Genomic DNA, 26,331 nt, shown 5'->3' with positions numbered 1-26,331 from the left:
GGGATGGGTGGGCATCTTTGCATAAAGGCCAAGAGGCTCCCAGAACCAAAGCAGCCCAGATCTTGGCCCCAGGGCTCTCGGGCTTCAGCGTCACATGAGCACCTCTGATGAGCTGAGGCTGTCCCAAATGAAGATCTGTGAGGGAAGGCGCTCAGAGGGAAAGTCACCATGAGGACGGTGGTGACAGGTCTCAGGGCCCAGGTTCAACACAAGGGCTTTCAACAACCCGGCTTCCCCCCTGGAGTGGCTTTCAGAGACAGTGGCTGAGTACGAGGCTGTAAACTGAACATTCAGGAAGCTGAGGGTGGGGCTCTTCTGCCTTCTGAGCTAAAAGCGGAGTAAGGGCATCATCCCAGGCAAGAACAAGGAGGCCTTCTTCCACGCAGCGCCTTTTCCCAGCAGCAACTCCCCATGGAGGGGCAGGAGCGGGGGCAGCCAAAGTGAGCAGTCAGACTGAAGTCTCCATCCACTTTCCCCTGACACTGGGGATCCTGTGCCCTCTGGAGTGCGTGTATCCAGGTCCTGGCCCCTTCTGTCCCTCTGCTGACCAAGATCCTGAGCCCCTCTCCCGTCACAGACCGGAATCCCAAAGTGCCATAGTTCTACGGTCCAGTGTGAGTGCCCGCAGAGGGGCCTGGCTGTCCAGCTACTGGGAGAGGGGGCCACATCCCCCCTTCTGGTCCTTTACTGAGGCCCCACACAAGAGTGAGCACCTGTGTGTCACCCAGCGGTGCCCACCCCCAAAGAGGGACACCTGTGGCTTCAGGCCCTTCATTCACCCGATCAGTACCCGCCAGCCTGGGCCCTTGACCCACAGCCACTGCCACACACCCACATCCAGAAGCCTGCCCACCCTGCGGGCAGGTGAGCCAAGCACACACCGGGCTGTTCTTTCCTTCCATCCTTTGCTTTCGATCCCCTCTCTCCTCTTCCTACCCAGATTTGCCTGGCTGATGCTCAGAGATGTAGCTTAAGCACATCTGGACTGGCTCCAGAGAGCCGTCTCTGAATCCCTAGTATGGATTAAACTTCCACACTGGTAACAACCTTGCTTCTAGTATGTCATTCGTTCCTCTAAGAGATACTTAAGTACCTACTATGCACCTGCCCCAGGTCCCGGGGATGCAGCAGTGAACAAAAGAACCGAAAGCTACCTTCTAGTGTGTGTGAGGGAGACAAAACAATAAGTAAGTAAGTAAGCTACATGGCATGTCAGAGTTGAAGTTCTATAAAGATAAACAAAGTAGCAAAGGGGATGAGGCCAGAGAGATCAGTTATGGGCGCGTCTCTCTCACCGTGTGCTCCCAGAGGAAAGGCATTTGGTTGTGTTTCCCTTCTGCCTTGCCAGGCACCCTACTGAGTGGTCCTCTCTCCCAGCGTTGCCACACGCGTGGCCATTTGCCCCTTGAGACCCCAGAGATCCCTGGGTGTCTGAACCTGTGCCTCTCCCTCCCCAGACGACCCAACGAGTCTCCCAGGAGCAAGGGTCCAAGAAAGTCAAAGCAAGGCTTCTCCCTGGATCCCAGGACCACCCGAGGAACCTCTGCCAATTCAGGCCTTCTTGAAACCAACTCTGGGGATTGGGCCAATGTCATTTCTGTGAGCCCTCAAAGAAGAGGAGTTCAGGCAAAGAATCAATCCAAATTCTGAATCACGATGCAGTAGTGACAGCCAGATGACTAGCAGACAGCCCTGCCCAGATAACTTCAGAGGAACCATAATCCACTCAGAGACCCTGGCTCTGGTCATGGGGAAAAGAAGCCAACTTTAGTGCTGTTTTCTAGAAGTTTCTTTTTCATGGTTTATTTTTTTTAATCAGTTAGGCTAGAAATGGGTATCATTTCCTTCCAGGCCACAGCTCACATAGGCAGCTTGCGTTTCAGGAGATCTCTCTCCAGTTTTCCCATGGATTGTCCCTGACCCAACGTGACCTAACCAGCTTCTCCTGGGGATGTGGAAGTGAGTCCCGAGTTCCAGAGCTGCTGCGGCTTTTCGGAAGCTAGCTCGCGGGCAGTGCAGCTGGGAGGTGACATGTGTCAGTGCCGCACGTGAGGCAAAGCTCCACAAGCCGTCAAGGGGACCGTGGAACAAGTGTGCAGAGAGGTGGGGGCTGTGAGAGAACGACAGACACAGAGAGATGGAGAGGTGGAGAGAGACAGAGAGAGGGAGAGAGAGACAGAGAGAGGCTGGGTCTGGTATGTGCTGGGATACGTGCAGTGGTAAAGGCACACCCAGAAGGGGGGCACGTGGCTCTGTCTCAGGACGCCAGACAGGTAAAGCTTCCTGGCAGAGAGGTGACGCCCGAGGTGAGCACTGAAGGTGAGTAAGAATGAGGCATGGAGGGAAGAAGCGGCAAAGGGAGTTTCAGGCTGTGTGTATCAAAACGCAGAGGCATGAGGCATCACGCCATGTGCTGGGAAGCCCAGAGGGTCTGGAATGACTAGGTAGGGAGTAAGACAAAAGAAAGAGCAGGAACTGAGACCCGAGGGCACATATGTCATCCCAAGGAACTTGGCTTTGGTGGCCAGCCATGCGGCCATGTTCATGGGCAGCTAGAGATATAATCTACAGGTGATAGAATAATTTTTTAAACCTTAGAAGCAGTAAGTATCAGGGCTGAAGATATATATCAAAGCACTGACACCAAAGAGGTCATAGAAATTCTAACGTGGATGACAAAGGAGGCAGGGTGTGAAAGAAAAGAAGGGTGTGAACACAGAACCCTGAGGAGTCAAGACTCAAGTCTCAAGACCCTGAGCCTCCATGAAGGAGTCTCAGAAGCACCGGTTAATGAGTAGAAGGACTGCCAGACAAGAGAGAGGCTATCTTGGAAGCCAAGGAAGTGGGAAGCCCCAAGAATGAGATCATGGTCACCATGTCGAATCAACAAAGCAGTCCAGAGAGAGAGGGAATGAAATGTGTCCAGCGGGCTTGATAATCTGGAACTCATTGGAGACTTCTGTAAACAGTCATAGAGGCAGAGTGGATGGGGAGCGACTGAGTGGTGAGGGACTTCTACCCAGTGAAGATGGCTGTTCTATTAAGCTCAGGGCAAAAGGAGAGGAAAGAGGAAGTACAAGGTCAAAGGAAGGTGCTTGTGGGGGGTGGGCGGGGGCTTGGGCCTGTTTCCAGGTGGAGGGTAAGTGGGGAGAGGTTGAAGACATCAGAGGGCAGTAAGAGTGGATGGGGTAAATTCTGGAGGCACCAGAGGAAACAGGATCGAGTGTGTTGGTAGAAGGGCTGTACTTGACCAGAGACGGGGGGGGGGGGGGGGGGGGGCCTGTGTGAAACACAGGGGAAACACATAGTTCGTAGTAGGGTGAACACTAGAGAGAAATATTAATAAGAACTGGCCTGAAGAACCTGACCCTTTCCACAAGGAGCCCAAAATAACTGCCCAATTCCAAATCAATGGCTCCCTCTTACCATCACCCCAGGAATGAGGAAGGATCAGGGTTGGGCTCAGAATATGAGCAGTTTGTATCAGATATTTCAGGCATGGAATAGTTCTAGGTGACGACCAGATATTTTGGGCATGGACAGTTCTAGGCCCAAGCTTTGGAGATGGTATGGTGCTGAAATGGGGCAGAGGTAAGAGTCATTGGAATTGAGGAGATCAAAGAAATCTGAGGCTAGGCTCCTGAATAGGCGTACCGGGTAGGAATGATATTCAGCTGCAAGCAATAGAAAATGACTACAGAGGCTTACGTGAATACAGGATATACATAACAGGAAGTCCGGACGTGGACAGTTGTTAATGATGACAGGGTGAACTCGGTCATTTATTTCCTCATGGTTCAAAGGTGGCTGCCCCTGCCCCAGCCTTCACATGTGCAGTCAAGAAGAGAAGAAAGAGAAAAGGTGGTACCAGCCATAACAATGATAGGTGTTCCCTGTTATTAGGAAAGCAAAAGCATTTCCAGAAGACATTGCTTCACCCCACCCCACCCCCGCCCCCCGGAGATCCCCGCCTAGCTCTCCTTGAGAAAACAGTCACATGGTCTTCCCTGGCTACAAGAGAACTGGGCCAACTGGGAATGAGACTGCCATGATAGATTTAAATCCTGGGGGCTGGGCACACGGCTGCATGGAACTAAATTCAAGGAAGAAGCAGGGACTGGATATTGGTTAGGCAAGGGTGAGCTCCGTTGCAACGGGTCTCGTCCTGCTCCAGAGGGGTAGGACTCAGGCCAGTGAGGGGCAGGATCAGAAGGAGAGTAACAGGAAGGTAGTCAGAGGCCAGAGCTTCAGGGTCCTTGGACTCCATGCCCAAGTTTACTTTGTGCTCGAGGGGGAGCTCTCAGCAGGTGCACTCAGGGAGATGGACGAGCCAGCCTCGGTAGATGTAGTGGGGTGGGGGAGGGGGGTGGGAACGATCATGGCACCAGTTTGGGTGCCAAACTGCCCTGTCCCCCGTACTCTCTTTAGGCCTCTGGGCCCCCCAGAGATGGGCAACCCAGGATGCGTGTTATACTGCTCTGTGCGTGAGCGAAGTCAAGACCCTGTGGCATACCATGGGAGGGGGCTCGGGTCAGATCAGTCCTCCGCAGGCTTCAGCGTCCCATCCCTCCAGCCTCTTCTGCATGCCTTGTGGTCCTCACCATGGTCCTCTCATTGGATGCTGGGCTTCTTGCCCAGCTACCCTGAGGCTCCTGTAACAGTATTCAGGTTCCATGCCCTAGCAATGCTGAGTAAGAGCTTCCCAGGACTCCTGCCTCCACCCCGTCCCCGGGGCCCTCGGGTCCCACTAGAAGAATAGACACAGCAACAGAGGGAAAGACCACGGGCGAGACACTGGCCGTGAGGGGCCAACGAGGGTGGGAGGGCAAAGCTGACCCCGTTTCCAGCCTGGGTGACCCATCCTGCAGGCCATGGCAGTCCAGGGGAGTTGGGAAGCGTTGGCATCCCAGTGTGTGGCCTGGACGTGAGGCTTTGTCTCAGATCAGCCTGATAGCGAGTAGATGAGCCCCTCTTACTGAGCTCCTCCTGCCCCTCTGCCCTGTATCCATTTCACCAAATATGTCCTGCACCCTCTAGCCACAGGACCTTTGTACAAGCTGTCTGTCAGTCTTCCTGGAATACTCCTCCCCACACTGTTTTCCAAGTTAACTCCCACTCTTCCTTTTGACCCTGCTTAAATATCTCTTCCTAAGAATGTCTCTCCTGACCCTTTGATCAGTTCTTTCTCTGTTTTCCCTCATAGGAACATGTGATTCTATATTGGTTAAGGGAATTACCATCAGCTGCTGAGTCAAATCTGAGGTCTCAGTGAGCAAGCACAACAGAGGTTTATTTCTCCTAACCATAAAGTTCCATGTGGGGCGGGTAGCCCTCCTTGATCCTGTAGCTATGCCATTTGGAACACCCGGTGCCCAAGGTCATCAAGCAGAGCAAAGAGAGTTGAAACTGACATCCCAGCTCTCAAAGTCTTTCCACGGAGGCCCCACACAGCACATCTATTGAAGGTTCTTGACCAGCATTAATCACATGGCCCCAACCTAAACTGTAAAGGGGCTGGGAAAAGTAAGGGAAAACACGGAATATTTGGGGAGCACTGTCTCTGTGCAGCTTTTTCTGAGAAGCATTTTTTTAATGTTTACTTATTTTTGAAAGAGAGAGAGAGAGAGAGAGACGGAGCATGAGTTGGGGAGGGGCAGAGAGAGAGGAAAACACAATCCGAAGCAGGATCCAGGCTCTGAGCTGCCTGCACAGAGCCCGACGCGGGGCTCAAACCCACAAACCATGAAATCATGACCTGAGCCGAAGTCAGATGCTTAACGGAATGAACTACCCAGGTGCTCCTTCCTGAGAAATTTTTATTTATTATTTTTATTTTTTTAATCCTTATTTATTTGACAGAGAGAAAGAGAGCAAGCACATAGGGGAGGGGCAGAGAGAGAGGGAGAGAGAGAATCCCAAGCAAGCTCTGCACTTCAAGCCCAACACGGGGCTCGAACTCACGAACTGTGAGATCATGACCCTAGCCGAATTCAAGAGTCGGACGCTTACCTGACTGAGCCATCCCCCAAAATTCCTGAGAATCTTTTATTACCGTTGTCATTTCACATCTGGCTGCAAGCTTTTGAGATGCCATCGGTGGCCCTTGCTAGGCTATGAACCCCACGAAGGCAGGAACTGTGTGTGTTGATTGCCGTTCGTCTTCAGAGCACCTGGACAGAGTAGCTGTTCACTAAATACGAATGAACAAATGGATGAATAAAGCCAGACAAGCAGACGACGTGCGCCGCAGATGGGCGTTCGCATCTGGAGACACCGAGTCGCAGGGGTGAAGTTGAGGTAGGGAGCGGAGCAGCAGCTCATTGAGACAGAGAGGAGCAGGGAGATCTGATAAGCAGAGGCGTGAGTAGATTATCCCGGCAGCTTCCAGCTCCCTAAATCCGATTTGGTTAATCTCCTTGCTGTGCTGTGGCCCCTGGCTGCCTGGGAGCTGGGGAAGTTTGCGTGGCCTTTGCCGACACCCACTCCTTCCCCTCCGACCCAACGCCACCAAAAATAATGTAGCCACGGCCGCGGAATGGTCTCTATAATTAGGCTCCATGCAGAGGGGAAGCGGTCACCGAAAGCCGGTTAGTTGTTTCAGCTCAGTTAGCTGTCAGGCCAACTTAAAGGGGAGACTCTGTTTTCCAGGACAGGTGGCTTAGACCCCGGTCCCTGACTACTGGCAGGCAGGGGTTGGGGGGAGGAAACTGCTCAGGGAAACAAAGCCTGCAAACCTCTGGAGAGGCAGTGAACCCTAGAACAATCTGAACTCAGCTCTGCCTCTTGTTAGCTCTGTGGTTCTGGCCACCTTACCCATCGTCTCTGAAAAATTCTTTGTCATCAGTTTGAACATGTACTCCTCCCCTCCCCCCGCCCCACACTTTAACACCTCTGAAATTCAGATGCAATTTGCAATCAGTGACAGGTTACCCTAGAGTTGATTGTGGGTTGTTTTTTTTTTTTTTTTTTAATGTTACATAAAGTAATGGTGAGTCTAACGACCGAAGTGTGCTGGATTTAATGAAATATGGTATTTCCGTTTTATTTTTGGATCAACAAGCACATAGGTAAAGCCTCTGGCACAGGACCTGAACATACTAGAGACTCAAGAAAAATTTGCTATTTTAACCCTATTACTTCAACATATGTAAAACGTCTTCGGGGGCACCTGCGTGGCTCAGTCAGTTAACTCTTGATTTTGGCTCAGGTCGTGATCTTGTGGTTCATGAGATCAAGTCCCACATCGGGTTCTGTGCTGACAGTGCAGAGCCTGCTTGGGATTCTCTCTCTTCCTCTCTCTGCCCTTCTCTCACTCTCTCTCTCTCTCTCAAAATAAATTAACTTAAAAAAAAAAGTCTTCCAAGTCTCTGTGAATTGTTTGACTCCTAGCCTCAGGCCCTGTATGAGCCTTAGGAGGTATCCTTGCAAGACTTGGGTGATGTGCTCTGACTTTGCAGGTGAGACTAGAGTAAAGGCTGGAAGATTGAGGGAGGGGAAGGGCAGAGAGAATTTAGCAAGAGGAAATACTAAAGGTGAAATATTAATCAATCACCTCATTGAAACCCTACAATGGCAATTTAAATGTAAAAGATGCTGGTTCCAAGCCCGGGAATGGCAAAGAATGAAGCCTGGTGACTGACTCAGCCAGGGGCAAAGAACATCTAGAACAATAATCCTCAGCCTCAGAGAGCCAGTCCTGAAAGAATCAAGAAACCATGAACTTTGATTATCGTAAAGTTGGCAGCTGAAAACATACGACCTTTTCTTTTCTTTTTTCCTTTTAATGGGAAAGCTAGAGCCCATTGCTTGGTACAAAGCTCCCGACTGATTCTCAAAGAAATGAAAAAACACTGTTAGGTTTATGGCAGTAGATCTGGAAAGAATGCCTGAATTTACCTCAGCTTAGAATCCAGCCGGTTCCCCCACTTACTGCCACCCCACCCCCCCTCCACAAGTGATTTGTTCAATTTGGGTTGTATCAATTTTATTGTTTTAATGTTTATTTATTTTTGCGAAAGAGTGAGAGAGAGGGCACACGTGGGTTAGGGGCAGAGAAGGAGACACAGAATCCGAAGCAGGCTCCAGGTTCTGAACTGTCAGCACAGAGCGCGACGCGGGGCTTGAACCCACGAATGTGAGATCGTGACCTGAGCCGAAGTCCAACGCTCAACCGAGCCACTCAGGTGCCCCTGTATCAATTCTGTTAAAATTTTGTTAGTGTGTGAATAGCTGGGTATTTGTACTTGAGTTGAACGTTTGAACGTTTCATTTGGTTTTTGAAATGCTTTTTACAAAAAGATTTCATTTCTTAATGCGGTGGGGTAATATTTAGAGTAAAATCAAGGTCTGATCTGTATGCATCTGGAGAAGTTCTCTGCAGGATGCAAAGTGTTTACGGTTTTGCAGGTCTCAGTTACAAGAATCAGGGGAGGACGTTAGAATATCAAGATAAATAAGCTTACCAAGAAATTCGTGTAAGTAGTGACTCAGGATGCTCATTATTTGGAGGAAAGGGAATTATTAATGAATCACTCTAGGGGTAGAACTGCCAATTGTTACGTTACCTTTGTGGCTGAACAGAGCCCAGTGAAAATGCTCGGTTTTGTACATAATTCACCATACAGTTATGTAAGTGGGGCCAATTCTGCTCAAGGAAAGTATAAAATTGTATGACAGGATGATACTCAGAAAAGACAGATCACACAAAAATGCAGAACTGAGTTTCTGATCATAAGATAGCTTGGCAAGTAACAACATGTTTATAAATATTTTCTATGATGTAACATGTGCTTTAATTTAATCAAGATGCCTTTTCTTTGGAGATAATTTGTGTTAAAACAGTCAGGCATGGAACTTACGTTTGAAATGCTGAGATGGAAAATGGGCTGTTTTAATGTAATTTTAATTGAAAACATTCCATGTTAGGGTTAATTTCCTTGGTAACTTTGATGGGCACACGCAATGATTATTGGTGAACTCAATGGGATTTTACGTTTTTAGCTGTATCTCATCTACCCACAACCTGGCCTGTCTTCTGGGGTGGTTTGTGGTGAAATCACCATAAAATAGGCCCGGCCATCTGAACCCTTGGGATCAACCCAAGCTTACAAACAGACAACAGACACTTTTTAAAAACATTTTTTAACGTTTATTTATTTTTTGAGCGAGAGACAGAGTGTGAGCGGGGGAGGGGCAGAGAGAGAGGGAGACACAGAATCCGAAGCAGACTCCAAGCTCTGAGCTGTCAGTACAGAGCCCGACGCGGGGTTCGAACTCACGAACCGCAAGATCATGACCTGAGCCAAAGTCTGCTACTTAACCGACTGAGCCACCCAGACGCCCCGACAATAGACACTTCTAATGAACATGTTACATTGTTGATACTTTATATATTTTGAAAGTAATTTTTATCTCCTTTAATCTGAAACTTGCTTCCTGCTTAGTCAGTAGCTCTCCCTCAGCTGGTTCCTGTAATGGCTGGAAATGTACTGGCGAGATCCTGGGGGTGGCTGGGAAAGCGCGCAGAGAATTTGGAATTGCTCGGGCTGGATGCGCTGGGGTGTGCAGAAGCTGCGTGGAGACTGTGACTATATACGTGGATCCTCAGCCTGGAAGAAATCAAGCTCCAGTTTGATCAGTTTGATCTGGGCCATCTCCAGCGCATTTTACGCACCTTATATACTGTTACGTCCTGTTCCTCAGCCACTGTGGCGATCCAAATAACATCTCCTGCATGATCTTAAAATAGCTGAAGAGATTCCGCTCCCTCTTGGGGGTCCTGCTGGCAGGTGGGGGCCGGATGCCAAGTCTATGAGCTGCGTCCTCACTGCACCAATCTGGGCATGTGCCACGGTGCACTGTCATCCAGACTGCCTGAATGGGGAAGAGCCTGTCTTCTGCACCATTCTAGGTCTGAACGATCCTTTCTGGAAGAAGTGAGCCTAACCCACAGTGGCTGGCAGCTTCCCCGGGCTCTCTCCCTGAGAAGGCTGAACTCCAGCCAAGGCTTCTGCTTGAGCGTGGGCCTGGATGGCCCTGATCCCTGATGCTTCTTCTCCTTCCAGAAGGTAAGCCAGGACTCACACTGGGAGAAGTCACTGATCGCCCTTCCATGGGAGGTCGGGTATGCCTCCACTGGGGCTTGCCTCACCTGACACACTCAACTCATTGTTTTTGGTAGGGGATGGACGAGGCGGAAGACGGCAGGTTGATGGAGAGCTACATCTTCTTGCATTCCTGACCAGCCCAGCATGAACTGGCTGGGAAGGGGCAGTGGTTTCTTACGGAAGTATTATAGGCCACCTCCTGCTGTACCTTGCTCACATTTCCACACATTCATGCTTACTCTCACACATGCTCATTCACCTGTATGCGCTGCACACTCACACGTCCTCACCACCGAATGGGCAAGCCGCCCAAGGGAACCACGCATGGCACATTCCTCAGCTTAATAGATGCTCCTTTGCATCGATCCCCTGTTAGCCCCCAAGGATAATATTCGTCAGGCATTAAGACCCATCCCTCTAACCTTAAAACCCAGGGCAGAAAGGATCTGGCTACCTCTGGAATTGCAGGTAACTATAATCTTTGTCGTGACGGATGGCAGGGTGTCAAAGAGACTTCTGAACTCTGGTCCACACCAATACGGGCAGACAGCACAGATGAGTCCTTGCGACTGGAGGCCCCACTGCTCCTGGCCCCATCTAACCATGAACCCCTGGCCAGTGCCCTCTCCCCCACATATATATTCAAAATACTTGAGGTCACCACAACCAGGTTTCTTCAGGCAAATAGCAAACCCAGGAATAATAAAAATTCTCTGTTTACTATAGGTATCCAAAAACCCACTTTTCCATTACCACCCTGTCAATGGACCTTCTCAAAATAAAAGGAAAATTATTTGGACCCCAAAGTGAGCCAAAATTCCTCAGGAAACCATGAGCCTGCTCTCCTCTGTCCTCAAGACTGCCCCAACTCAGGGGTGCCTGGGTGGCTCAGTCCGTTAAGCATCCGACTTTGGCTCAGGTCATGACCTCATGGTTTATGGGTTCGAGCCCCCACGTGGGGCTCTGTGCTGACAGCTCAGAGCCTGGAACATGCTTGGGATTCTGTATCTCCCTCTCTCTCTGCCCCTCCCCTGCTTGTGCTCTGTCTTTCTCTCTCTCCTTCTCTCTCTCTCTCTCTCTCTCTCTCAAAAATAAATAACCATTAAAAAAATAAAAAAAGACGGTCCTAACTCAGCCCACCCATGTCTGCCTGACTTAGAAGCTTCCCAACCATGTATTTGGGGCCACCATGTTGCTAGAGAACTTTTGCTCTTATGCCTGTTTTTTGAAGACTCTAGTTCTATACGTGCAGCCAATTTGTGTCCTGGGGCTTTACGGCTTGGAGAGGTGAACTCAGTGGAAACTGGCATTGGTGGGCCTTGAAGGCTGACCACTGTGGCTTGAAACAACTCTAAGAGGCAGGCAAACTTAGCCCTGGCCACTTGGAGTGGGCACTTGACTTTCAGTGATGGGCAAACAACTAGCCTAGGCTATCACTCAACGAAAACCTTGTGGTACCATCCCAAACAACAGGAACCAGCTGAGGGCACCCTAACTTGAAAAGATCCTCTGTTGTGGAAAAAAAAGTTGTGGCTAAGCACTCTTAGAACATGATCAGGCACCAGCAACAGAGTGTTGCCTTCAGCAGCCCCTGGACAAGGTCCTGCAATACAGAATTCCAAGGTGCAGGGGATATGGGAAGTTTCCTCTGCCATTGCTACCCTTCCAGCATGTTCCTTGGGGAACAGAGCACAAGTATGTGTTGCTGCCAGGACACCATCCCAGAAGGACCCAGATGTCAGGTCTTCTGGCAGAATATACTTAGGTCAAGGTGAGGCCCAGAAAGCCCCTAAAGCCTCCTTTATCCATCTCAGATGCCACAGGCCCCAAAAACCTGAACCCCCATAATGTCTCAGGCTCTTGAATTGCTGGTGTTATGGGTGACATCATCAAATAATGAGCACAATCTCTAGGACCAGAGCCCCATTTCCAGCCATCATAGCCCTGCTCATCAAGGTTGAGTTCCAGTCCACGGGGCCTCAGTGGGCACCTCAATTCTGGAGGCATAGGTCAAAGCCTAATATGTGCCAATCCATTCCTCTGTCCCTCACTTTTGTTAAAAGAATAAGTGAGCCAGACCCCAGAGAGGTCCTACCATTGTTCTATACAGGCCTGATTTTCAGCCAGATTCCATTCTGCTCAGTGTGTGTTTGTGTGGTTCTAGTTATTAAATAGTTTTAATATGACCACTGGCTACATGTCATATGGTCAAGCATGACCCATTCTCCTACCCTGCCTCTGGTGAGTTTTCTGGCTCTGCCTGTCTCTATATAATACAGAACACACTCTGCCCAGTGAGTATAGATTCTCTAGTACTGTGAGATGCCTCCTGAGCACAAAGAATATGCAAGGGCCCCGAAAATTCTCAGGGGCTCCCTGGATATCACTGGCCCCGGGACCTCACTCCAGACATGCTCCCTTCACTGAGGGGAGTCCGATATCTGACACATCAAAGAAAAAACCACCATACATGTCTAGAGCCTTCAGGCTACTAGAGAGATGATTCCAGAACGGTGGCTTCTAACCCTTCTCTGCGACATGCCCCTGCTGAAATTGGGAAGGCCACTTTCTGATTCCTGTAAAGTTGCAGAGGTGGCGAATCCTGTCGCATGCTGCCTTCAAACACCCCTGACTATGCACATTCTACCCAGGGAAGTGGAGCCTTCCCCGCCTGCCCCCAGCCCCCAACAAGAAGAGGAATGGGAGGGGTTGGGGCTTGTTAAAGGCTTGCATTTTATTTACTTTTTTGGCCAGTCTTATCCCCTGGACTTTCCCTCTTTGGGGCTTCCACTCCCCCCAGCTTATAGAGCTGCCCCCTGGCATTTGTGTGTTTCAGGGTCACCCCTGACCTTCATACTGGCCACCATGACAGCTTCCCAGACTCGAGTGGCTCTGCGCTCTGTCGGGCACCTGTCTGGACTGCGACCTCAGCTGCCTCAATGTCATTTCCTCTTTCCTTTAAAGGCGTAACTGGGTGTGTCTGCCCCTGGCTCATCTCAGAAGCATGTCAAACTGATTTCTTTCTGTCTCCCTTCTACAACTCCACCGGGACCCAAAGTATCTAGGGCCATGCATCCTTTTCTCAGCTTACTCACATCTTGAACTGTTGAAAGGGTGGTTGTCAACAGGGTTAAGTCACAGTGGGGCTGAGTAGAGTCTCGGGGGTAGTTGCAGTAGTTGCTTCAGTGGGACAGTCAGGGGTAAGGCGCAGGCTGCCACCAAAGGGAGGTCTTCCTGGGGCTGCAACAGAGAGAAGTCACCTGATAATTAAGAAGATGTTTTTTATTCTGGCTATTGCAGTAAAAAGCACATTAACGAGGAACATCTCAAAGAAAAGGAAGGAGGCCTAGAATTTTATAGAGACAGGCAAAAGAGGGGTCATCTTGGAATCTTATGGGAATCACAAGGAAGGATGGAGATGAGACCCTTTTGGAAATTCTGAGGGGAGTGTGGCCCTTTGTGGTCAGCTGGTTCGCCATTTCCAAAACACAAAAGGTTGGGGGGTGGGGTGGGGGCAGGGATCTCTTAACCATCATGGCTGAGGGTACACCCGGGCTCAGATAAAGTTCAACCTTGTCAGAACCACCTTTTGATCAAGATGAAAGTCATTTGGCACTGAATAACTCAGTAATCATACACCTCCCAAGCGGGATGAAGCAAGGCCTAAGAAATAGTTCCTCCGAGACTCTTGCCGGGGTTGTTCCTGTAAAATCAGTGAGCCGTCTCTTGAGAGGTGGGGCAAATTGGGTCAATGGTTTTAGAGTCCTAGAGATCAGACATCTTCAAAGAGGGATGCCCCAAAAAGAGAAATAATACTATAGTAGTCCTATTAGAGTTAGGAGCCAGGAGTTAAATCTTGAGAATTAACCAGTCCAGTGGACTCCGGGGGTCAACAGAAGAAAATCTAGCAATATCCCTTCTTGAGTTTCTCAAAGCTAAGATGTTCATAGTCTTCAAAAGCACATGGGACCCAAGCGTTTTGTCAGACTTCCCTCGCGGCTCAGCAGCAGCTTGTCAAGGGACAATTCCAGCCCGGGCATGGTCTGCTGCGGTGTGCTGGACCCCTTGAGGTTGATGCCAAGTTATGGGGCTTTAGCTCACAGGCCTTCTTCAGATTCTGGAGGAAAGGCCAGCTACAAGGCAACCTAACGTGCCTCGAGGACATTCGCCCTACAATGCAGCTGATTGCAAGTACTTTCGGGGAAGCATCAGAGAAAACAAAAAACAAAAAACTATCTGCGATGACAAAATAAAATGTCTGTAGTTAACCTATTACTGACAATTTTCAAAAGTGTACTATCTCTTGGGAGTTCATAACAAGAACAGTACAACAGACAAGGACATTGGCTGTTGATGTGGCATGCAAACCAAAATAATAAACTCAATCCAGACAAACTTGTAGACAAAATATGTCAATTAACATAATGCCTTACTGTATTTTCAAAAAGGAGCAGATGTTGTATCTAATTCATAAAAATGGAAGACCATCATCTTCACAGAGAAAATAAATCTTCAGATATAACACTGAATAATCCTGACATAATATTCCATGAGTTTACTCAACATACAGATAGAATACACTAAGAACATATAAAGAATGTCAAGTAGAGATACTCTGGAAATCTGGAATAAGTTCTAAACACTGGCCTGCGAATATAACTCCACAGTTAAGTGATGTGAGTTCCTGTTGGAAACCGCCACCAGAAGAGATACTAGATTCAAATTAAGCAAGTTGTAAGCAAATCACCATTTGGAGAAATATCTGAAATTCTAACTGACCACATCGACCTTGGTTGTCTACTATCAGCTACAGCAGCACCAAAAATGTCAGGGCCAGCAAGGCCGTGGGTAAAGCTCTGGGAATTTCCCGCACAACATACGGTTCTAGAAATCTGACCATACCGATTTAACCCAGGACAGGCTAAGCAGCATCTCTTCCTATACAACTCATCAAGAACAAGCATCAAGTAAACCCAACTCTCCCTAGCATCTCTCTTCTTAAGAACAAATAGAAGAACAAATCATTTGTGATTTTTCCCTTGGGAAAGCTCAAAAGACCGTTTTAGGTGCAAAAGGTATCACTTAGATTCAACTTGGGGAAGGCAAAATATTAAACGTCGTCAGGAGATTTGAACACCTGAATAAGGTAGGATCATGCATTCCTAAGAAATAAGACCATGGTGATCATTTTGCCACATACACATGTATCTAATCACATTGTACCCCTTAAACTTATGTATATGTCAATAATATCTTAATAAAGCTGAGGAAAAATCGCAGTGAAAAAATTCTCTTCTAAACCTCTAAGCTCTTGCTAAGTGAAATTAGTCAGAGAAAGACAAATATCATATGACTTCACTCATATGAGGACTTGAAGATACAAAACAGATGAACATAAGGGAAGGGAAGCAAAACTAATATAAAAACAGGGAGGGGGACAAAACAGAAGAGACTCTTAAATATAGAGAACAAACAGGGTTGCTGGAGGGGTTGTAGGAGGGGGGATGGGCTAAATGGATAAGGGGCATTAAGGAATGAATCTACCCCTGAAATCATTGTTGTACCATATGCTAACTAATCTGCATGTAAATTTTTAAAAAAGCATAAAAAAGTAAAACTCTAAGCTCTGTATACTGAGCTATTCATATGCACTTCCCCAAATTCACTGTGCTTTCCTGCTTTCATGGTATTTGCATGATTTTCCTGGAACATTCACCCCCATCTTCAACTGCCTAGATCTTATTTATGCTTCAGGTCTCAGCCTACTGTAATTGCCAGTTTTCTTGTGTGTCTCTCCTGGACTATAAGCTCATTGAGAGCAGGGACCATGGATGGTTCAGTGTTTCATTCCCATTGCTTATGCTCAGTAATTATATGCTTCCAAAAAGTCTTTGTTGAATAACTAAGGTTTCATTGAGATTTAGAGCAGGTTTTCTGGGTGTGAGGGTGTGGAGAGGGTGGGTGGATGGGAGGAGCAGTTACCCAGGAAAGTCACAGAGTTCAAGTCTCAAAGGGAGAGTCTGGCCGCTGCAGAGACTATGGTAGGGCCAATCAAGCAGTTGTTGAAGTGGAAGGGAAGTGAAGGTCACCGGGGCGGACCATACGAGGAGACTATGATCCAACATATTTAGATGAGTGGCACTTATGTTGCCCAGGAGAAGTCAGGCATGGGGTGGGGAGGAGAGGAAGCTGTGAGTCAGGCTCCAAAGTCCTTTCACAGATGATATGATGAAGGTTAGGGAGGTGCCTTCATCTGATGGCCCAGCTTCAACAGAGAGGAAGGGAAATGAAAGTGACAAGACATTTACACAGGACCATCACTGACTGATTCTCCTTGAACATGATGACCCTGCCTTATGATCCTGAGATCTGTAGACACTGCACAGGAAGGTGGGGGTGGGGAGGGGGAGGGGGGGGGCTGTGAACAGGGTTTCAAGATGAAGACATAGAAGAATTTCCCAGAAAGAGGTTGTGCCTACAAAGAAATATATTCATAGAAAGGGCTTTCCAGAAGGCTCTATGGAAGGATTGAGAAGGTGTCTCCCAGCTAAATTCAAGCAGTCAAATGACATGACTCCTTCCACCTGGGCTTCAGAATTTGTTACAAACCCCTGCTCCAGAAATATGTGCCATCTTGCCACTGCAGTGGGTTTATTCCAGTTAAGAGATTAATCCGGAACCCTGCTCTGACCCTTGAAACAAAGGAATCAAACCCCTTCATATGGGATTATCCACCCCCCTACATTCTTTTATTCTGTGGGAAGTTGGGTCTTGAGTTGTTTTTGCAGAATGTGAGGACACCAAAGGCCTTCCTTTGGGACTACAGTTAAAAACGCAAACAAACAAACAAATAAAAATGCTATGGGGGTAAAGTCCTCATGCAACAAAGTTTCAAAATTAGATAAAACTTGAGACCGCTGGATACCTCCCTCCCACTGTTACCAGAGCAAAGCAAAGAGAGAGCTCCGGGCACCGGCCACTCCCCAGGTCCAGGGCTTGCTCTGGACTGCTTGTCAGCTTATTTCTCTGTGAGCAGAGACAGTCCCTAGACAGCTATGGCCTTTCTAAGGGCTTCTCAATTGTCTTTGGTTGGTGTGGACTTTGCTTTTAACATACTGTCATTGTACTTCTATTTCATAGCTCTTTGTTTAGATTTTTCATATATATTTTTCACTAGCAAGATTAGTATAGTTTTCGTGTGTGTGTGTGTGTGTGTGTCTGTGTGTGTGTGTTGCATTAACAGAGGTTTGGGTATCAAGACTATGAACAAGAGTAAAAATAATCGGCATCTTCACCCATTCTACCCCCAACTTGTTTGAAATGTAGGCTCATGGTCCCCACCCTAGACCAATGGAATCAGTGTGCATTTTGCCAAGATCTCCTGAGAATGCGCGTGGACATTACCGTTTGAGAAGCTGTCCCAGGCCTTTTGCATGTACTCAAAATTGTCCCTCACGCGATCTCAGTGCAAGCAATCTGGCTTTTCAACCAGTACCTCCTTCTTTCCGGTTCACTCCCCTTACTGTGCTGATTCCAACAATCCTTTCATCCATCATTCCATTGATCCGACCACTTTTACAGGGTCCCTCCCCTACCACTGCCCCTGCCACCCCCACCCCAGTTTTCTCACTCCCCTCTTATCTGGTTTGGATTCAACGGCTGGCCATTGTCACTATTACTTCTTTGCATATATCCTCTCCTTTCTCTCCCTTTCTCTCTCCATGGAGTTAGCTGAAGAAAACAACCCCGGTTGAATCCTACTCCCCACCTTCCTGTGCCTGCACCTTCCCAGCACAACGTGGCTGGTGAAAAACACAGAATAACCCTGCCGTCTGATCCTTGTTTACACCTTCTCCTCTTCCCTCCAGTTTCCAACACCTCCTCCCTCTCCACACTCCAAGCTGATGACCTTGCTTCCTGTTTCCCTGAGAAAAGAGAAGCTCTTAGAAGGACAAGTCCACATGTTCTGGCACTTTGTCCAACTGGCTCCCTGCCCCTGGGCCCACACTCTGCCTGCCCTCTGTTACTGCCAGTGAACACCTGTCTCGCTGGGATCCAAGGCCAGAACTTCTCTTCTTGCTCGCTCAAGAAAGCTCTCCAGAAAATGCCCCCTGTCCCACCTACTTGCATTACCAAGTTTTCCCTCACTACCAAATCATTCCCATCAGCACGCAAACAGGTTAAATGAATTATGCAAAATGAAATAAAACAACAACAAAATCTGCTTTGATCCTGTATTCCCTTCCAACTATCACCCTAATTCTCTGCTCATCCTCGGGGGAAAAACTTCATGGAAAAGTTGTCTATACGCGTGATCCCTTTCTACAGTCCCATTCTTTCTAGAGATCTTCCTAGATCTCATTCTTCCTGGAAACCACTCCAGTCAGACTTTCCCACCCATCTCTGCTTCAAGAGCGCTTACCAAGGCCACTAGTTACCTCTGTGGTGCTGATACCCATGTCCAAATCACCAACACTAACCTTACTTGAACCATTAGCTGCTATGGCAGCATTAATCCGTCCTCTATCCTTGGACTTCTAGCACATGATGCTTTCCTCAGTCTCCCATGGCACCCTTGCTCCTTTCTTCAGAATCCTTTGCTGGTTCCTTGTTATCTCCCCGACTGACCTCTCAGCGTTGGGGGCCTCAGGCTCATCCCTGACCTTACGCTTCATTAACACTTCCCAAATGTTCTCATTGAGTCCTCAGATTTTACCTATTCCAAGGACTCCCAAAATTCTATTTCCAGCCTGGACCTCTCCCCCAGGCCCCAGACTTCTATATCCGGTTCCAACTTGGGTGTCTAACAGGCAGCTCAAAGTTAACATGCCCCCAAATGGATTCCCAAGTTCCTCCCTTCCCGTCTGCTTTTATTTAAGTCTTCCTCACTTTACCAATTGCATCTTCCAGTTGCTTGAGAAAAGAAAAAAACTTTAGGAATCAGCAAATATCTGTCAGTGCTCCCTTCTAAATGTGTCTAGAACCGGACTACTTTATTTTTTCAGTGCTACCACCCTGGACTGAGCCTGTCTTCTCTCTCTCTTAATATTTATTAATTTTCAGAGAGAGAGAGAGAGAGAATCCCAAGCAGGCTCTGTGCTGTCAGCACAGAGACTGGATGCAGGGCTCCAACCCACAAACCGTGAGATCATGACCTGAGCCAAAATCAAGAGTCAGATGCTTAACCGACCCAGCCACCCAGGTGCCCCCTGTCTTCTCTTGACTAGACTATTTCAAAAGCCTTCTAACCAGTCTCTTGAAGTGCGCAAAATGAAATAAAACTTAAAAAAAAAAATCTGCTTTGGCCCTATCAACTATCACCCCAATTCAGTCTCTTGGCTGAAACCCTCGGGCCCTTTAGGCTAGTCTCTACAGCCGTCTGAAATGTCAGATCATGACTTTCTCTGCTGAAAACCCTTCAAATAGTTTCACATCTCCAGTAGAGTAAAAACCAAAGTCCTCACTGTGTTCTATTTGGCCCCCATTCTCTCCTTCTCTCTCCCCTGTCCCCTCCCTCAGTGCATTTGCCTTGCTGGACTCCCTGTTGTCCCACCTCAGGGCCTTCATCCTTGCTGTTCCCTCTGCCTTTCCATAACACGAAGCCCACAGCACGCTCTTTCTTCAAGCAGCTTCTCCTTGCAGGAGTGCTGTAACAACATCTTCCGTTCTCTCCCCTCCTTAGCTTCTCCATAGCACTGGAAACATCCAATGACATATATGTGCTGGTTTCTTTGTTTATTGGTTGTCTCAGGAGCAGGGACTGTTTCGTTCACTGGCCACCACCGAGAATAGCGAATAACAAAAATAAAGCTTTTAGCAGAAACAAGGCTTTGTGAAGAGTTGAGGAAGTGGTCGTAGAAAGCAGACGTAGGGTTCCTCCGGGAAGAGAGCCGAGACCGACAAAGAAGGGCTGAGCACCAACATTTAAAGTGGCAGGGGCAAGACCTCGCGTCCTCCGCTGCTGCTGTTTTTTCTCGGCGTCCCCCTCTGCTTCGGCCTAGGGGCCGACTCCGGTGGCTCGAGTCCGCCCGGCCGCCCGGGGGCGCCCGAGGCTGAAGGGGGCGTTGCGGCACCGCCCGACGTCGCGCCCTCGGCGGCTGCGCAGTGCGTACGTCAAAGCCGGGCTCGGGCCGGGAGCGGGGAGCGGCGCGGCCTGGGAGAGACTGAGCTTCCAGAAGCCGGCTGAAAGGCGAAGGCGAAGGCGGCGCCGGGCCCCGCAGCAGCAGCCGCAGCCGCAGCCCGAGCGAGCGAGCGCAGCAGTGCGGCGGCCGCCGCGGGAGCCCCTGGGCCGCCGTCCGCCCGCTCAGCCGCCGCCGCCGCTGCCGCGGGAGCCCGTCGCCGGGAGCAGGAGCAGGCGGAAGACAACGGAGGGGCCGAGCGCCCGTGCCGCCCCGCGGGGACCGAGCGAGCAGCCCGAGGCGGCGGCGGCCGAGGACGGGGACGGCGACGACGCGGAGGCGGAGAGGGAGCCGCCCGGCCCAGCCCCGTGAGTGACCCCCGGCCCGGCCCTGCTCGCGGCGCGGACGCCCGCCCGGCTTCCGCCTGCCCCGGCCCGTCACCGGCCCCGGGCTGCCTCCATTTTCTCGGGTGGCGGAGGCGGCGGGCCCGGCTCGGCCCGCCCTCCCGGCTGGGCTCGGCTCGGCTCGGCCCGGCCCGGCCCGGCCCGGGCCCCTCACGGAGCCTTCCCTCCCTTGCTCTCGCCGTCGCCGGCGCGGCGCCCAGAGGCCTGCGGCCGGAGCTCTGGGAGCCCGGTGCTCTCCTGCCACCCCTCCGCGGTTCTCTGGCAGGGATGGCGGGTGGGGGCGGCCGCGGCCGGAGTCGGGAGGGCAGGGAGGTGCGGGCCGGGCCAGCTGTCACTCCCACCGCGCACGGGCTCCTGGCCCCTGGTAAACTTCCTGTTATGGGGCGGCAGGCAGCATCTTTGTGATCTTCATTTCGGGAAAATGCCTAACTGACTTCTGGTTAGGAATTGTGCGGCCAGAGCGTTCCCGAGTTCGGTCGAACCAGGCTGACCGCTGCACTGCGTGCAGGTGCCTTAGTCGGTCCGCGCCGGAGGGATTCAAAGGTGAACAGGGGCCCACGGTCCCCTCCCCCGAGGAGCTCACTTTCTGGTGTGGGAGATAAGACCAGTACACAAATAACCTCGGTACCAGGAAGGAGGTGATAAGTCCTGTGAAAGAACTACAAAGTGCTAGGAAGGCACCCAGGGATGACCGAACCGATCGATCACTTCCGCCTAGCAGAAATCTGGAAGGCTTCCTGGGCGAGGTGGTGCTAAGCGGAGTCTTGAAGGCTTATGGGGTTTAGGAGAGGACGGCTGGGCAACAGACGGTATGTGGAGGGGCAGCAAACTAGAGGACAAAGATAAAAAGGCATAGTCTAGAAGTAGTGGATAATTAAGTTGCCTATGACCATGTTGGGCAGTTAAGGGTAGGCTAAAGAGGTATTTGGGGGCCAGATCCATGAATACTGTAGAGGAGCTGTTTGAACGGCATTCTAAGGTAAACCTGGAGCTCATTTCTCAGTGACTCATGGGCCCGGAAATGTAAGCTAGGAGATACTAAAGGCGTTCTTGTGAAAGAAAGAGGAGGCCCAGTAAAGAGTTGACATTCTGTGCCTTGAATATAATGCAGTTTGAGATCGATTTTGACAGCTACAAATAAATTCATGTTCAAGCTAAGAGAAGTACCTTTTGCAAAAAGCTTCACTAGATATCAGGTGCTTAAGAGGTATTGGAAAGATGTGTATAAAATAAGGTTGTCTGCACCTAGGCATTTCTGTAGGCAGTTCACTAAGATGCATCAAAACTTCTTCCACTGTGTATTATGAGGTGGCTACGCTTTGGAATTACTGAGCTGATCATAACGTCTTTGAAGTGGCATTTGTGTAAAGCAATCTAAATTGATATTTAAAAAAAAAATCAGATTGTTACTAATATTCTGGGATGGCAAGTTGGACATAGAACCTATTTAGAAAAAGGTAAACATTCCTTTATTAGTTTTTAGTTATGAAAATGTAGGAGAGTGAGACGTGAAAATCTAGTGTGATTGTGTACATTTTTTTCCCAAATTACTGGCAAATAGCTGTATTTGAAGTCTGGAATATGATCTGTTGAAGAAGCTTAGGACCCGTGTTGGTTTTGTAAACACTTACTTGTTTGCTTATATGACAATTGAATGTCAACTTTTTCAGTTAAAAAAACTTGTAAAATGCAGTTAAGTACTAGAAAATTTTTAAAAATTATCTTCTGTAATCTTAACCGTTTAGATTTGGTTACTGTTAACATTTTTGCATATTTTCTTTTCAGTCTTTTTGTGCTTGTTTTTTCTTTGTGTGATGAAATAAAAACTGCATATATATATAGAGAGAGAGAGACAGAGAGAGATTTTATTAAAATTTTTTGTCATTAAATATCTTTATGTAAAAATATTTTTACCCAAGTAAGGGAAGTCTTAAATGTATTTTTTTTTTTCTGACAAGTTTCATTATTTATCTCAGATCAAATGCAGTAGTCATGCTTAATAACTGCTACTGTGGGCAGAACTTTTTCTAAAGGCGTTTTGTTTGGAGTATATTTATTAACTTCTTTGTAGGATTTGGATCCTATTGTTGAATAAAGAAAGATTTTATTATTTGGGGTGTGTGTTGTCGTCAGATATGGAAGAGATCACACATTTCTGCTGTATGAGTGTATGAATTTTTTTAAAAGGCACTATAAAAAGATTATTTTCTTAGCTGGTATAATATCTCCCTTACACAGTGATATACTCCCCATCCCAGCACTGCCCCCCCCCCCCAATAGTCTTTATGCTAGGTGTGTCCATATAAGTTAACTACTTTTTGATCATGATATCACAGAGATTTAGTCTGTATATATTTAGTTCTTCTGTTGGTGTTCTTTAGTAAAATACAGAAATTGGTGAAATAATTTGCTGCTATAACAAAAGGGACTTTTTTTTTTTTTTTTTTTTTTTTTTTTAATTTCAAGACCCTTCAAGTTAGTTCCTTTGCATTTCAGACTGCAGGTTCTCATTTAAAACAGTTTTTTTTTTTCCCCTTTTGCTTTACATTCTAAAATGTATTAATGAGGACTCTGCTTCTGTTTCATATAAAGTGAGATGTTGAGTTGGGTTTTATAAATTTTCATAAAGTTAATATAAAAATAGTTTAAAAAGTCTAATGTAAGTATGGGGTTTTGTTTTATAACTTGGTTTTATTTGAATCTTTATTTTTATATTCCAAATGTATATACCACAAAGCACCCTTTATTACTTTTGAATATTTACTAAAGTTTTTTTCTTTTGATCAACTTTGGTAAGTTGCAGATTTCTGTAATTACTGCCACGCTTACCAAAGAGTCTTTTTTCCAGGAGGGATTGATTTCTGATCATTCCCGGTTTTGCCATCTGCCGTAAAAATACAGACAAATCCAAATCCACACCCAGCACACAGAATATAAAATCCAGTATAGGGTAAAATTTCACTTCAGGAAGTGTCTTCTGGTTACCTTTCTGGTGGTATTTCTGTTTTAAAAATCCATTTTCTTTTTTTCCATGGCTCCTTTTGATTTGGAATTTCATGGATGTTGTCTGGTGTTACAGAAATAGGAATGTGTTAGGTGGATTAGTATGGATCATAGCAAAATGGTAAAACTTTGTTGTGTTATCAGATTGTGGGAAAGAGCAAATCTCTGAACCTCCAGGTGAGGTTGCTTGTGACTTGTTTTATTATTACTGAGGTGTGAAGATCTTGTATTTGTGTGAATGCAGATCAAGCCAAGTAGCCTAAAAATGGCATAAAGATTTAGTCATCAGTCTATAGTTTGGTTGTTACTGGAGAGAAGCCTGGTGTCGGGGCCATCCTTAATTAAAGGAGGAACTGAGCTGTACGAGCGCTCTTCCTTTGTGTGTCTCACCCTTCGATGCTATCTGACTGGACCCTCGTCACTGCCTTTATCAGTCCAGAGCATGGCGGCAGAGCAAAGTGAGTCAAGCGTTTCCACCGCCAGCGTTTGTGGAGTAGACCCGTCCGGTGGTAAGCGTGAAATGTTTGTTCTGCTTCTGGTTCTCAGGCCTTCCAAGGATTGGGAGCAGAGTTACTATAGAATGGGTGACAGATGCTAGACTGATAGTGATAAAATGAAGCTTAACAGGTGGTTGCCATTAGCATTTTGTTTTGGGATTTGTGTGTGTGCATATGTGTATGCGTCCTTCTCTACCTTCCTGAGCTTCCTGGCTCCACTGTGCTGTTAACTTCTCTCTTGAGATACAAGGGGTGAGGGGATGGAGGAGTTGTGCCTTATTAGCATCTGTGATGTTAAGCTGGCAGAGGAAGGAAGAATGGCATGCGGAGAATTGCAAGAGGTCAGTCAGGTGTAAAGTGGCCCCAGAGGAGGGAGGTAGACGCTCTGGCCATTTAATTGGCAGCGTCCGGTACATACCTATTTGCATGATTCTTAATACACAGTGTCTAACTTCACACTTTGATACTGAAAGTATAGTGTTGTATATTTGGGTTTGTTTGTTTGTATGTATATATGCATTTCCATATGCGTAGTTACAAAGACTGAGAAAATCTAGTTAACCAATGTTTAGTGGCAGTCTCATTTTTTTTTTTTAGAATTGTTCCCTGTGAACATTACTCAGAAGATCAATTGTTGATGACTAAGGAAGTATGATCATGTTAAAGCATCACATTGCTTTGACTATTTTGATGAAATGTTTGAGAAACAAAATATACATTTTGTTGCTTGATCTTAATTAAGTTGCTACTTTATAACTTCGTCTAATAGCTTGGTCTTATAGTACCGTTAACGTGTTACTCATGGTTCTCTCCCTCCACAGTGGGTTCTGTATCAGCTGTATCTGGGCATGAGGAAGAAATAGCATGAGCACATTTCTTTTTACATGCCTATAGTTAAGGCCCACTCTGGGATTTATGGAATTCTGAGAGGCGGTATTACTAGTGGTTAAAAGCACTAACAGACTCCCTGCAACCAGACTCCCTGGATTGTTGAACCCTCGCCCATCCTGCGGGCTCTGTAACTTTAGGCAAGTTCCTTGACTTCTCTGTAGCTTAGATTTCTTGGACAGGTGTAATATAGCCCATGCGTGAGAAAACCATAGGGGGATTAAATTAGGTACCGCATCTCAAGTGCTCAGAACAGGGCCTGGCAAATAAAAAGCACTGGACACAATAAGTTTTGTGATGATGCTGATGCCAAACTTGTTGCAGGGGGAAGAAACCTGAGCATTTTAGAGACCCTGCGGTCAGAATAGTTCTTTCTGCAGACGGGAACACGGGCCCACTATAACTAGAGTCGTGTGTGGCTAACTTTGAGCAGTAACCCGTGGGGCTTTCTGCAAAGTGGAGTCACTTGCTCAGGGTCCTGTGACTTACTAGACACAGGGCTGATCCTGGAGCCTGGCTCTGTTCATTCTTTATCCAGTTTGCTTGAAAGAAACTAAGTTTTATACTTTATGCAGCACTGTCTTCTTTAAACCTTTTCACTAACATTTACAAAGATTGTATTCACATATTACATGCTCTTTGGCACGTAATCCCTTTTAAAAGGTGTGTGTTCATGTTTAAAATTGTGATGCAGCTGGCAAGTCTTAGGGGGTGGTTGTATGAAGTTAAAAGTTGGAATAGACGACGAATCAAGGGAGATGGACAAAATAGATCAGGGGAGAAAATTACCATTTGAGTACCATTGAGTGTTGCACAAACCTCTGAGGTAGGTAGTGTTGTCCCCTAGCATCATTACAGATGGGAAGTGAAAGTTGAGGGCCTTGTCCAAGGTCGCACAGGCACTGCACAGTTGAGCTAGCATTCAAACCTAGATTTGCCTCACTTCAAAATGTGTGCTCCTTGGAATGCGGTATGACTCTCAGTTTTGTTTTCTTCTACAGAGTCTTAGTTTTTTTGCTGACCATTCTTGATTTAGTACTTTAGAATTAAGTTTGTAAATATAGCCTAATGAGGCTTTTAATAGGTTTCCAGACAGTAGCCACCTGTTATAATACAAAATGAGATGGTTTGTTCTACATGCTCTGGTTGTATGGAGTTGTGAGTTGATTAGTGGTTTCTAGTTTTAGTTAGGCCAGTAGGTGGTGTTTATTTTTCATGGTAGCCTTGTAGAGAGATGGGAGGCCCTTGTTACAGCGGGCAACACAGAAGCCTGGGCATTGGAAGGCCTGGGCTGGGTCCTGACTCAGTGTCCAAT

The 26,331-nt window shown here is 47.6% G+C and overlaps 2 protein-coding genes across 4 annotated transcripts in view; one reads left to right on the top strand and one right to left on the bottom strand.

Annotated features, from left to right (window-relative positions):
- Positions 1–12,938: 12,938 nt before the first annotated feature.
- LOC144617323 (uncharacterized) lies at positions 12,939–21,521 on the bottom strand. The gene is made up of 3 exons (XM_081796534.1): positions 21,512–21,521; positions 19,660–20,886; positions 12,939–13,346 (listed from the first exon to the last, which is right to left on the bottom strand). Exons 1-2 carry the CDS (start codon positions 21,519–21,521, stop codon positions 19,670–19,672), a joined length of 1,227 nt encoding a protein of 408 aa, XP_081652660.1. The 3' UTR covers positions 12,939–13,346; positions 19,660–19,669.
- CAB39 (calcium binding protein 39) overlaps positions 20,487–26,331 on the top strand; it is an 87,798-nt gene continuing 81,953 nt past the window's right edge. The window contains exon 1 of one of the 3 annotated variants that reach the window (XM_060624078.2): positions 20,487–20,592. Coding sequence is in view for 1 of the 3 variants with exons in the window: in XM_060624077.3 (XP_060480060.2) it covers positions 21,569–21,607 (39 nt within the window). In the remaining 2 variants the exon portion in view is untranslated. Of the gene's footprint in view, positions 20,593–21,237; positions 21,438–21,470; positions 21,608–26,331 lie in introns of those variants that run through there. The other 2 variants (XM_060624080.3, XM_060624077.3) reach the window with 2 other exon arrangements.

The sequence above is a fragment of the Panthera onca genome, chromosome C1, assembly GCF_046562875.1.
Source record: "Panthera onca isolate mPanOnc1 chromosome C1, mPanOnc1 haplotype 2, whole genome shotgun sequence".
Lineage (NCBI taxonomy): Eukaryota > Metazoa > Chordata > Mammalia > Carnivora > Felidae > Panthera > Panthera onca.
Note: the sequence above shows the minus strand (reverse complement) of the source record. Positions and strands in the feature narration are given on the sequence as shown.